This window comes from Poromitra crassiceps, assembly GCF_964638095.1.
Source record: "Poromitra crassiceps genome assembly, chromosome: 4".
Classification (NCBI taxonomy): domain Eukaryota; kingdom Metazoa; phylum Chordata; class Actinopteri; order Beryciformes; family Melamphaidae; genus Poromitra; species Poromitra crassiceps.
In genome coordinates, this window is record NC_139626.1 from 5,706,128 (window position 1) to 5,719,801 (window position 13,674).

Below are 13,674 nucleotides of genomic sequence, written 5' to 3' on the forward strand. Positions count from 1 at the left end.
AGCGACCGGGACAGAAAGGGGGAAAATTGGCCAAGTACAACTGGGGAGAAAATTGGGAAAAAAGAAAAACAAATATATATATATTATCTACAGTATAATCTCTATAATGTATAATCTAATATAATTAAACATAAAATATGATTGTTTTTTTGGGCTCATAAACAGAATTGTCTTGTTTCCTAAATATGGCTTTATCACAGGAGAGTCTGCGTGAATCTTGTGCCCAAGTGACCATGCTACAGCAGTGGGAACGAGAGAGGGAGCTTGAACGAGAGAGGGAGAGAGAGAGAGAGAGGGACCGGGATCGATCGGCGCAGGCCCTGAGGGAGCTGGAGGTCAAGGTCCAGGCTCTGGTGGAGCAAGGGCTTGTCCGGATGGAGCGCTCCTCCTCTGGACACCTGGACCTCCAGGTGGTGCCTGTCATCCAGCATGTGCCACAGCCAGGTCAGCCCTACTAGCTATGCGAATGCCCTTTGAAATAATAACCCTATTACAGAAGTACTGGAAAATCTAGAGTCTAGAATTAGTCAATTCAAGAGGAATACAGTAAGTCGTGTTCAAGTCAAGTCAAGTCAAAGGTATGAATCTAGTGGATTCACAATGACATTAGTTAATTTGTGTACCCAATCTGGGAACTCGATTCAGTCTCACAATTAAGAGGTGATTGACGGCACATATTTTCCGGTGTTTAGCGGACATCTGGGCCAAGACGTCCTCTTCCGTCAGTACAGTCCGATTAGCAACTTGAGATGCGAGGATGGAGTTAGAGTTCATCGATCGATACATCTTCCAGGTGTTTTAGGTCCAGAGAACGTTTAGGCTCATCTTTAGGCTCATCTTTAGGCTCATCTCTACACAGATGTCTGCATATGAGACGTCAGTCAGACTGTAAACAATGAGGGACGAGGAAGTCTTGGCCCGGATGTCTGCTCTACATCGGAAACAGAAGAACTATCAGCTTTCGGCCCCAGAGTCTAGTCGTCTGATAGACTGACAGATAGACTGATAGACTCACTCTGGTGTGCACCTAACCTACATTGAGCACAGATGTATTTCATGACTTTGGGGGAAAAAACCCACCAGCATTTGACTGCTGTTTAGTGCTAATATCAAGGTCTGCATGTTGTGTCACACTTTCACCGATTGTCTGTTGTAAATTGTCAATAGCTAGAAACAACATTGTTATTGTTTTCTCTGGACACAGTTGAAGTGGATGGACCTGAAGCCCCTCCCACCTCCACAGACTCACCGCCTCCTCTTCCGGCGGCTCCCATACAGTCTGAGTCTGGACAAGCTCCTCCCCCTCCCCCTCCCCCACCCCCACCACCTCCCTCAGACTCACCTGGACCTCCTCCTCCTGCACCAGCCCCTCCGCCCCCACCGCCCCCGCTGGGAGGTGTGCCCCTGCTGATTGGGGGTGTGAACGAGGGACGCTCAGGTGAGCTTGCAAAGAAGGCAGCGCATAGCTTGGTACCAACTTCAAGGAAAAATCCACCCTGAAACACTTTAGCACTCATTTTGTTGTTTGGTGGTGTATTCTTCTTATTCACGTGGAAAACTGGCCAAACACTAGCAAACAGGGTTTCAGTCCCTCAGCATCTAAAAGCTATATATATATATATATAAGCAATATAGCATGAGAGCCAGTGTGTTGTGGCAAATATATCCCGCTGATCAGCTGTTATCCCACGAGGCCGCAGTTGACATTGGCCAATCCTGGCGCTTGCTGAGAAGCTGTAAAGTAAAGTTATAAGCGAAGATCGATTCACAAGGATCTGACAGCTGTCTCCGCCATTTGTTTTTTCTACATTGTCATTTGAGGTAACCATTTGAGGTAGCCTTTTAGTAAGAGAGTTGCCATGGCAACTCATAACCCATGGCCATGGGTTATTGGAGTGGGTTACGGGATTTATACGATGGCTGTGAACCAATCAGATTGCTTGATTTGAGAGAGCCGTTTTATAAATATATATATATAATTGAAGGAGATGTGGAATGCATTACACAGTCACATGCATTAGTGAGTGTGTCTCTGACTTGACACAATAGTAAAGAGTAACATGAACATTGAAGAGCAGAGCTTTGCTTCTCTGGTTTCATCATCAGCAGGTAGCAAAATGCTTCAGTGTATTCTTACAGCGAGTCTCTTCTCCTTTCTTCTAGGGTGCACAATGAAGAAGCCTATTCAGACCAAGTACCGCATGCCTCTGTTCAACTGGCAGGCCCTCAAATCCAACCAGGTGTCCGGCACCATCTTCCACGAGCTGGACGATGACCATGTGTTAGGGGTTAGACCACCTAGTCCTTCTCTAGTCCTCTCTCTTCTTTGTGAGCCCTGTCTGTTTATGTCGCTGCCTCTAGATGTCTCTCTCTCGCTATGTAAACCCTGCTCATCATCAAGGTATCTGCTGTCTCTCTTCTTCTAGTCCTTTTATGTTTCCCCTTTTATGAGCAAAGTTCCGGTTTAGAATTTCATACACCATCTCTTAAATGGGATTATCCATCTTTGAATATCTCTTGTTGCTATTCATAGAATTCTTTTTGAGAATTTGTCATCGCAGTCGGTAACACCAAAACAATTGTAACATCGATTCTTCAGTCTCAATTGCAATGTCATTACTACAGTTATATCTCTGTGTGTCTGCGTTGTTCCCCTCTTATTAGGAGCTAAACATGGATGCCTTCGAGGAGCAGTTCAAGACCAAGGCACAGACAGCACCTGTAAACCTGGGTACCATCAAGATTAAAGTGGCCCACAAGATCCCCAGCAGAGTGTCCCTGATGGAGCCAAATAGGGCCAAAAACCTGGCCATCACCCTACGCAAGGGAGGAATGGCCGCATCTGATATTTGCTCCGCCATAGAGACGTATGTACTGTACCTGTTGTCCATATTTGGTTTTGTATGGCTTTTGTCAGTAGAACCAAGATTCCTACTGGCACCCCTGGCTGTAAGAATAATCTACTGTAATGTAGTTCAAATGAGTGTCACTCAACTACTCTCCTCTATTATTCTGAATTATATTACACGGGCTATCGGCCATCATTTGATCAGAATCAGAAATACAATATCATTTGAGATGCTCACCCTCACTGCAGGTACGACCAGAGAGCTCTGAGTCTGGACTTCCTGGAGCTCCTGGAGCGTTTCATCCCCACAGAATATGAACTGAAGCTCATCCACAACTACGAGAGTGAGGGCAGGCCCCTGGACGAGCTCAGCGAGGAGGACCGCTTCATGGTGCGCTTCGGCAAGATCCCGCGGCTGGCGCAGCGCATCAGCACGCTCACCTTCATGGGCAACTTCCCAGAGAGCATCCAGCTAATCCAGCCTGTGAGTTCACAGGCGGTTACGTCCACGGCCGGGTTATATCAATACAATTGTGCTTGCGTCATTTGTTTGGCTTTCTGGTTTCTGTGTGAGTCAAATAGTTTTACAGATACGATTGTGTGATAGGTTAGGGGGCATCTAATCCCTATTTTAGGGAGGCAGCTAGCAGCTAATTTACATAATGTTGTCCCTGATGGAAAATACTCCAGTTATTATTAAAGAAGCAAGGCTAAATGTAGATTAACTATCAGGTTATTGTAATCTGCCTACGCTGTACAGATTGGATTTGGATAGTGTATACTTATTTGTTTGAAAAACAAATTGTCATCTCAACTATGTTCCTGACAGCAACTCAATGCAATCATTGCTGCCTCAATGTCAATCAAATCTTCCAGCAAGCTGAAAAAGATCCTTGAGGTAAGTGAAGTTCATTTTCATACATTGTATGGTATCATATTGGATAATAATGACTGTACTGTGCATTGCAATGTTGTGCATTTATGAGGGCCACCATGGTGTGACTTAACCTGACTGCCAGTGCCAGACGGGGCGGTATTGTGTTCACAAGGGGTTTGTGAAAACAACAACGCCCCCATCTGGCAGTGCCAGGTTAGGTGTGCCTTGCACTGTGATGTGTACCATATCAATATGTCTTTGTACTGTGTGGCTTATAAGGGAAAATACATTCAATTTCAGGAGATTACATTTACACTTTAATCGTGCCTTACTGTCTAGATTACATTTTAGAATGTATTTATTCAAAGAAAATTTTATTTTTGTGTAATTAAACACTTCAAGATGAGCGTGAAGATTTGTAGTATGCAAATACATTTTATGCTGGCATGAATCTCTTTCCATAGTGGGTGAGTTACGTGTTACCATATATGTTGTAATTTCATGGCACCATACAAAATGCTTGAATGAACAGTTGTGTACTTGACAATAGAGGTTTTCCGACACTGACCGATTCCGATGTTGTTTGTAGATCATCTTAGCATTTGGAAACTACATGAACAGCAGCAAACGAGGGGCAGCGTATGGCTTCCGCCTGCAGAGTTTAGACTTGGTAAGTAACTCACCACTGATGTCTTCTAGACTACAACACACAAGGTGTCGCATAGAATTCATAATTTTTGTATAGCCTACAACAGTGGTTCTCAAACGTTTTACCCCGATCCAGTAGTACCCGCTTTCCCTGATTTCTGAATCCAAGTACCCCGTTTACCCGACTACAACATCTTGCTTAGAAAACTGCAAGAGAAAACTATGGCATAAGATGCAATGAATGAATGAAGAATATAACATTACAAAATAAGAAATGGATTGAAAGGTTCTCAGTTAGAGCCTCCTGGACAGATTCATTTTAATGTTTCATTTATTTTCATGATTTATCCTTACATTTTTCCATTTTCCACTTTCTCTCAAGTACCCCCTGTAGTACCTCCACGTACCCCTAAGGGTAGTACGCATACCCCAGTTGGGGAACCACTGGCCTACAATAATCAATAATCAATAATGTCATTTTTGACTCGTGCATTTGTTTTATCATTCTTCTTCTACTCTTCCAAGCTGATGGACACCAAATCGACCGACCGCAGACAGACCCTGCTGCACTTCATCGTCGACGTCATCCAGCAGAAATACCCGGAGCTGCAGTCCTTCTACACAGAACTGCACTTCATGGACAAGGCTGCTCTGGGTACGCGAGCAGCAGTGTGCGTCTGTGTGTCAGCTCACACATTGATATCCCCTAATAGAGCGCTCTATTTACTGGAAGCTGTCAGACTCGCTTTGCTTATTCTCTGCTGCTGCTCGCCCTGCCTGCCTGCTGCGTGAATCTCACCACCCCAGGCAGCACCCACCTGTAGGCTGTGTGTCTGTTTACAGCCCCCCGTGGGAGTCACATTGATCTCTCCCTGCTGTCACTTGGCTGGCTCTAAGTTATGCGTCGCAGGGAGCGATTCGAAACAGCCTTGACACCAATTTTTTTTTTTTTTTTTTTTACTTTTATTCTCAATAACTTTTTTCATATTCAAAATGAGAGTTGTCTGGCTGGCGGTTTTGGTAATTGACATACCAGCTATGAGTGTTTTCTCTGTCATAAAACATACAATTCTGTCTTCAATAGTGATGATTTAGTCCTCAAAGATTGTCTCCACTTTATGTTGTAATATTCCCAAATAACAAGTGTGACTATAAAAACAATGTAGCTACTGTTTTTGAAATACAGCACAATATCGCTGCGATAGATATCATTATTATTATTATTGGCTGGGATTCTGAGCCATATGTAAACGCCTGGGTGGGTCTAATTCCCGGGGGGGGGGGGGGGGGGAGGTTTGGATCCAACTCCCATGTGTCCACTAGTATTTTTAAAACTATGTTGAATCAGGTGTTTTATTCTCCCGTTTCATCTGGTTCTCTCTCTTTTGATCATTTGTTCCTTTACATCCTGGAGAGGATTTTTAATAAGCTTATGTCCTATGGTTACAATTTATTAGTTGAAATTATAGTTCAGACCAAACTATAATATGTGAATCTGTCAAAGTATGTACCATAAATCCATTTTAAATTAACAGATTAGTACTGTTTACATTTGTATATGTGCTTTTAGGAAACTACAAATCTCGCTCGCTACACAGGCTCGATTCCTAGGCTCGCTACAGCCTCGCCTCTGTGCGGCCGAGCTCTGCTCTATTGGCATGCGCAGCGCACAATTGCTCAACTTCGCATCACTGATGACATCACAATTGCTCGAGTGACCATCACTGACCACATCATGGAGTGCTCAAGTGACGTCACTCAGTGCACCATTGCTCAACTTCGGCCTCGCCCGCAGCTCGGCTGCTGCGTGGCCTCGCCTGCTATACTGTATATTTGCCATGCACAGCGCACAATTGCTCTACTTCGCATTACAGATGACATCACAATTGCTCGAGTGACCATCACATCATCGAGTGCTCGAGTGGCATCGGTGATGATGTCATAGACATGATGACATCACAATTGCTCGAGTGACATCACTGATGATGTCATAGACATTGTGACATCATCAGTGATGATGTCATAGACATTGTGACATCATCAGTGACATCACAATGTGGGATAAAAATGTAAGACACAGAGCCCACTCCCTGCTGATGACATTAACACATAGGATTGACTGAACTGAGTTTGACTTGAATATGGATCGACTACCACCGAATTTAACATAAATGCATTAACAATAATCTTAAAAAAATAACCTCAGCATTTTTGAAACGCCAATGTACCGTTTGTCACACTGGTGTTTTTGTCTCTTCTGCATGTAGTTTCTCTGGACAGCATCCTGCAGGATGTGCGAGCTCTGCAGAGGGGCATGGAGGGAACCAGGAAGGAGTTCACCATAGAAGAAGAAAACCCTGTGCTTCAGATGTTTCTCAGCAGCAACAATGAGCTGTTGGACTCTGTAGTGGCTGATGGCAAGACTGCCCAGGTCAACTCGTACCGTATGCCTTTAATGCCACAAGAAAACGACTGAATCCATGTCCATGTTTTGTATCATGCACTAGGCCAGTGGTTCTCAAATGGGGGTCCGGGGACCCCCAGGGGTCCATGGCACTTTGCCAGGGGGTCAGGGAAAAGTTTTCAGGGGGGGGGGGGGAATTGAATCTGACAAACTAAAAAAAAAAAAAATCGAATCTGACAAACCTATCAATTTAAATGTCAAGCATGTTAGCGTGGAAACAAGCTGAGCCCAAAATCACAAATCAGAATGAGGGGGTCCCCGGTATATTTTCTATCTTATAAGGGGTCCTTGGCTGAAAAACATTTGAGAACCTCTGCACTAGGCTTTAATGCATGATGCCCTCGCTATGGCTTGTTTGTCATCTTTAGTCATGAGAGTAAAGGTTGCTTTCTACATCCGTGTCTTGCAGGATGCATATGACTCAGCGGTGGAGTACGTTGGAGAAAACCCCAAAACAACGCCGCCCTCCATGTTCTTCCCCATCTTTGTCAGGTTCATCAAGGCATACAAGGTCAGATAATATTGATTTGACCTAATCATCAATGGATTGACTATAGGTAGCCTAATTGGTATAGTGATGAACAAAATTAAACAGATTCTACTGCTGACTAAAAGCTCTTCCCCAACACAACACAGTCTTATCAAGCCACAACTATAGTGGGTTAACTTCCTGGTTATATTTAAGCTTCAGATTTAAATGCATTCTTATGACATGCCATTATAGTATTCAGTGCATGACATTAACATGCGTGTTCTTCTCTGTGGCAGCAAGCCGAGCAGGAGAATAAGCAGAGGAAAAGACAAGATGTCCTGAACAGTGAAGCTCCATCAACTCCTCCAAAGCCCGACGTCATGGGAAATAAGGTAGGTGTTTCTGTAACCATAGGTTCCCACTTCACAGGTGATATTAGCCTCTGGAGATTGTGGAGTCATGTTAGTCAACTTCTTTCTCTTCTTCTCTCTCGAGGGGAACGTGTGTGGGGACCTTGAGAGGTGTGATATGGGGGTTAGCATTAGCCTAAATTATGAAGCAGTCGGACCTGCAAATAGGGTGTAAACAAGCCCGGGGGAAGGGGGTTTAGTAGGCAAACGTGGAGGTAGTGAAGTGAGCAAGCGGAGGTACAGGGTTCCTACGCAGGTATGGAAAAGTATGGAATTTGATTTGAGTATTTTCCAGGTCTGGAAAAGTATGGAAAAAGGAAAAGAGAGTATGGAAAAATATTTGTCTCCAGACTATTGTCTATTGTGACTATCTGTCTATTCATTTTTCTAAATAATAAAATTCAGAATTTAGACAAAATGAATTGATAATACAAGTGTTTTATCATGGGATCAGAATGTAACATAGATGTTAACAGTTGGATTTTAAAACCATTCAAATTTGTTAAATAATAAACATCTAGCTTCATTTCCAAACCGGTCTCACTCCCGGGGAGTCAATTTGTCACGACCCCTCGGCATCATTATTGCAGACGCGAAAGGTAATATGGCGAGGGACCATCTGGAGTGGTCTTGACATAATAGTCTGAGGTCAAAGTTGCACTAGGGAGAAGGCATGGGAGTTCGACCCGTTCGAGACCTGGTTCGAATCCCGACCCAAACCATAACCCTAACCCCAACCAAGTTGCTTTGTTGCTTAAACCTAACCGTTGTTTTACTTACTTTGGCAATAATTCAATATTCTCGTTTATCATCGTTAAGTGGAATCATATTGTGATGATATGAAGATGAAGATATTTTAATATCATGACATCCCGCTCATCCCGATCTCGACTCTTCTCGTCCCTGGCACCTCAATGGTGGAATGAGCTTCCACCTTCGGTCAGGACATCTGAATCACTGCCGATCTTTCGGAAAAGACTAAAGACTCACCTTTTCAGGCTCCATCTAGGCCCTTCTTGATATAACTTCGTTCTCTCTCTTTCTAAAAAAAAAAAAAAAAAAAAAAAAAAACTAACCCAAACTTGTACCACTGTTCCTTCAGAAGTTGTAGTTATCATAGACTGTGCTCCATAGTAGATTGCTCTATTGCTGACAAAAATGTGTTATTGTAAGTCGCTTTGGATAAAAGCGTCTGCCAAATGACGTAATGTAATGTAATGTAATGTAATGACACATTTGTGATGTCTAAATTGATGAAAAGCAAATCTTCCATATCGCCGAGCCCTACATCTCAAACATGTGGCTTTGACTTACAACATTTAGTCCACTTGTAGAACATACAGACATATATATATACAGTATTGTGTCACCGTTCAGCCTAAAAATACAGAGATATGGTTATTTGTCCATAATATTGTCCCCCCCCCCCAGGCCATACTGATCGATTGAAACATTTCTGAGAAGCTTCTCTGCCATTGTGATGTTTCAGGTTCCTGTGATGTCCAAGCTGCCCCAGATGGATCTGATAGCGGAGCTGAAGAGGAGACAGGTGACGCCTCTGGTCAGGGAGGGCAAGGACGGGGCCATCGAGGACATCATCACAGGTGGGACACACGGGGAAAGGGGACAGGGAGGACTGTGAAGAAACTGAGGAGCACTGTTGCAGCTATTGTAACAAGTCGAATACTTTTGTCAGGGCTATCTTGCTGTTCTTTATGTGAAGATGGTGGCAGCTTATGATGATTCTTTGTATGCAACATTGATGATCACATTCTAGGTGGGCACTACATGTACATGAGTGGCATTGAAAAGGGTTCAAAGCTTCAAACTCCCCACTTGTACTTTATCAACACGTGCCTATTTCTCTCATTCATATCTTTCAGCAATCTGACTGATCTCCGTTTCCTCCTTTTCCCCCCCGAACCACAGTTAATCCCTTATGCCGACACTCATCCTGTTTGCTCGTTTCAACTATTTCTCAGTTTATAATCCTTTCATTTTCTGCCTTATGACATATCTAGCCTTTATTCCTCTCTCTCTCTCTCTCTCTCTCTCTCTCTCTCTGTCCTCCTCTGGTGTCTTCAGCTCTTAAGTCTGTGCCCTTCACGGCTCGCTCTGGCAAGCGTTCCTCTCGCCTCCTCTGCGACTCTGTCTTCAGTGATGACAGTCCTTCCTAAATCCCTTGGTACTGTGTGCTTCTCTGTCTCCTCCTCTCACTCACTCCCTCGCTCGCTCTGCTGCTGACTGCGGTGTTGCCTCTGTTAGAGAGTATATAGTCTCTATGTGGAAATGGTGGGTTGCTGAACACCCCCCCCCCCCATATGTAAATGAAATATTTGCATCCTTAAGTCTTATGGGGGAGCCCATATCGGCACAGATTGTATTCATAAAAGTCACTGGCAGGGTTAGAGCGATGCTATGGGCTGAGACGGGTCAGTCACAGTAATGTTCTCTTATACATAAACGTGATATACCGAGTCCATTTTATCAATAGAATTTTTTGCAGCAGTGCCACTAAATTTTTATCATTTGCATGTTCTGTAAGCACCAAAATAGCACCTGCTCTAGTCAGAGAGTATATTTTCAAATAACAAGTTTAAATATTGACAATCACACTGTGTCATAGGATCTTATCATTTTCTTTGGAAACCTGACAGTGGTTGATAAATTTGACAAACACCGACTTTACACTGAATTGTGTGACTGTCTCTCCTAATAGTATATGTGGTTTATTGAACTCGCACACAGGCCTGGATAATGATATGCGACACTTAATCGACATGTTCATTTCCACTGAGAATTAAGGTAACTGTAATGTGGCAATCACAGCCGTGATATGTTATACTTGATATATGCTGTTACCATTGAGTTTGATGAATGAGGACCTACGGTATGACAAGATCAAACAGCAACATCAGATTAGTGCTATATTGTAATTTTAAGCTCCAGAGTAAATTCATGTACAGGTCCTCTACCAGGTGGCTTGACGGTGTTTTTGTCCCTTGTCCCCTGCCGTAGACTTGAGGAACCAGCCTTACAGACGCACCGACGGCAGCAGGCGCAGTGCCAAGTGGAAAGCAGGACAACAGCTCAATGTGTCCTCAGACATCTCTCTCTAAAACACTACAGGCTGGACTCAATGCTTGATTTACACAAGAACAAGAGACAAGAGAGATTAAGTCAGTGTGGCACGGATCCTATTTTCTCACACCTCTTTAAAAATGCAGAAATGATATAAGACGTGTCCCTGTTTGGACACTAATCTGTTCTGCACCACAAAGGGTTAAAATTACATCTTGTGTTGCTTTGTAAATGCAACCTGACACACATGACGCACGCATGCAAACAAACACACAAAGCACTGAAATACTTTGATCCAGAGCAATTGAGAGAGAGAGTGGCGTCAGCGGAGGACCAAGATGCGTGACTCATTAGCCAATGAACAGCCAGGAAGGGGTCTCGCGCTACTTTTGAATGCTAAAATAAAGCTGATAATGTACAATTTGAAAAAAAATCAAAGTACAACACAAACTGTCCATTTTGCTGCAACTCGACAGTGCTGCTAATCCAGCACCTTACTTCCTGGAACTCTTGAGAGTGAAAAACTGGCGATGTCGCAACTCTTCTATATACATGGCTCTGCTTTGATCATGCCGTTCCCCTTAGCTTAGCCAATCCAAACTCAACGTGATTTGTCATACAGCAAACTTCCCTATAGCTTTTACACATTCGCCTATCGACCGTGAGGTATCCTTAAATAGGCTTGTTCAGATCCACAGCAATCATAATTATAGCAAATTAATACAGTTTCTATAAAACACTGTACAGCACACATTCACTATTTCAATGCGCCGGTCTGAGTACTGAGTGTAAACTTTGCCATTGGTTGATTTTTAATGTATGTATGTGATTTAAATGATCTAGGCATTAATTGATGCTCATAACACTGGATGTCCTGTGTGCTCGTTAAGATAATTACGTGAAAGGTTGAGCTGCTCACCAAGGAGAGTGAAAACAAATAATCTATAAGAGGAGCTCAGACAGCAGTAAAATGGCTAATGATTTTGTCCTCGGTTAAAAGGCATTCAACAATAGGCCACTCATAAATCATTTTGATAGTTTTCTTAAAAATGTCCAAAACATGTTTTATTATTTTAAATGGAATATTAACTGCTATAATCCATCTTTCTGTCCAGCTCTAAGTCTCGCAAAATTAGAATTGCTCAAGATTTGTAATATATTTAAATTATTTTTAATATTGAAGTGTATGAATTAATAACTCTTTCTTTGCTTCTGTTTTTTGGAGTTTGAACAAATAAAATTTTTATACTGTTCTTGCTTCAGAGTATTTTGTATGTTTGGGAACACAAAAAGAACTGAGTCCCTTTGCTGTTGGTCGACTTTTTGGTCCACTTTAACACATTGAGTGCCACAGCGCTTCAGTAAAATTGTCTGGAGCCTGTGCCAGATTCACTTCCATTCAGTTGAAAACAGCTATAGAATTTTTTCTATTAGGGCTATATTGACAGGGCTGGACTTTAATGAAACATTGAACACTCCTGCTTCTTCCAAAGAAGAAATTTTGTTTCTAGACAGTTCCATTATGAAATGACAGCCTCTGAAAAAAGTGCACTTTCAAGGGTTTTCTGCCGGTTTTTTTTACTTTTCAAGATATAGTCACTTTTATGAATACCTTTTGCACTCTAATTTCGAGCACATTCACTGACTCTGGCTGGTGTTTTCTGATGTGGTGGCGTGGTGTGGTTCTGTGCAGCCTGCGTGCCCCCCCCCCCCCCCCCCTCCCCTCTCCACCTCTGAGCTGCGGGCTCCTCCCCACACGCACAGAGTCTGTTTTCTCACAGACTCCGTTTTTGCCCCGGACGGATCCCAGCGCGCAACAAGGAAATGCCAAACGCGACTGAACGAAAAGGTTTGGCCGTTCGGCTTCGGATGCTGGCTTTCTGGCAGGGAATCGTGTGGAGATAGATAGAAGCAGAAGAGCTCAGTTGTGGGCAAGAATGCAGCCGAGCCAACTGTCCGCTGCAGACAGAGCAATCTATACGGCTCTGGCTGAAGCATGCATCGGTTTCCCCTTTGATCACGTCTTTCCCTGCTTTCTCCTGCACAAAGTAAAGGATCTGAGGTGGGTGGCGCAGCTCCCGTGTCGATGTTTAAGGTGGCGCCGTGTGATCCCTTGAAGGGATTCATGCTCACTGGCTAGGTACGACCTTAAACAGCAGAATTATGGAATAATATGAATTATGATTTTAGGACGTCCACAGACGTCCTTGGCACTGAACGTTACTTTTTTTTAGGACGTCCACAGACGTCCTTGGCACTCAATGTGTTAAGGAGGACTGAGTTTGGTTCCGTTAAAGAGGACTATAATGTGAAAACACCTAACACTAGATCACCTTTCTAAATTGACTAAACGCAACAATACAATATAACAATTTCCTGGTTTCAGCCTCACTATAACCATTACATAATTTATGCTAATTTCCAGTTTCCAGTGGAGGCGATCGGAGCAATACGCCTTGCAACTCCGGACATACGTACACACATACATACAGCTGACGTCTTCCTGCCCAATAGATTTATGCAGCATCTTACATGAACATATCTTTCTGCAGTACTCCACTACTTGAAGTTATGTGTGCAGTAAAACTGTTACACTTTTGTAATCCTGAAAAGACTATTCTGATGTAACTTGTAACTTTACAGGCTTAAAAAATATCAATGTCTTCTCATGTTGGTTGCAGGTCCACATGGATTTCTTTATCATGCAATCAAATGATTGTGAATAACTTGAGTTAATAAGTCAGAAGATGCAGCGGATCATTGCAGACACCGAATAGATGAGTCACTTTACAACCATCTTGTATAAGAGGGTCACTTTTATTGTCACAAAACCACAACAGGAACGTACAAAAGCAGCAACCTTGGTTTGGTTGA

General features: G+C 43.1%; 1 protein-coding gene across 3 annotated transcripts in view; it reads left to right on the plus strand.

The window, feature by feature from the left end:
- Positions 1–12,017, plus strand: part of LOC310775987 (formin-like protein 1) — a 44,687-nt gene extending 32,670 nt beyond the window's left edge. For 2 of the 3 annotated variants that reach the window (XM_083636115.1, XM_083636116.1), the window contains exons 14-26: positions 201–444; positions 1,205–1,438; positions 2,164–2,288; positions 2,665–2,867; positions 3,098–3,332; positions 3,678–3,746; positions 4,315–4,395; positions 4,899–5,028; positions 6,641–6,804; positions 7,247–7,348; positions 7,606–7,701; positions 9,209–9,323; positions 10,738–12,017. In XM_083636115.1, coding sequence (XP_083492241.1) covers positions 201–444; positions 1,205–1,438; positions 2,164–2,288; positions 2,665–2,867; positions 3,098–3,332; positions 3,678–3,746; positions 4,315–4,395; positions 4,899–5,028; positions 6,641–6,804; positions 7,247–7,348; positions 7,606–7,701; positions 9,209–9,323; positions 10,738–10,838 — 1,899 coding nt within the window. In that variant the 3' untranslated portion in view covers positions 10,839–12,017. Of the gene's footprint in view, positions 1–200; positions 445–1,204; positions 1,439–2,163; positions 2,289–2,664; positions 2,868–3,097; positions 3,333–3,677; positions 3,747–4,314; positions 4,396–4,898; positions 5,029–6,640; positions 6,818–7,246; positions 7,349–7,605; positions 7,702–9,208; positions 9,324–10,737 lie in introns of those variants that run through there. The other variant, XR_014552687.1, reaches the window with a different exon arrangement.
- Positions 12,018–13,674: the final 1,657 nt, after the last annotated feature.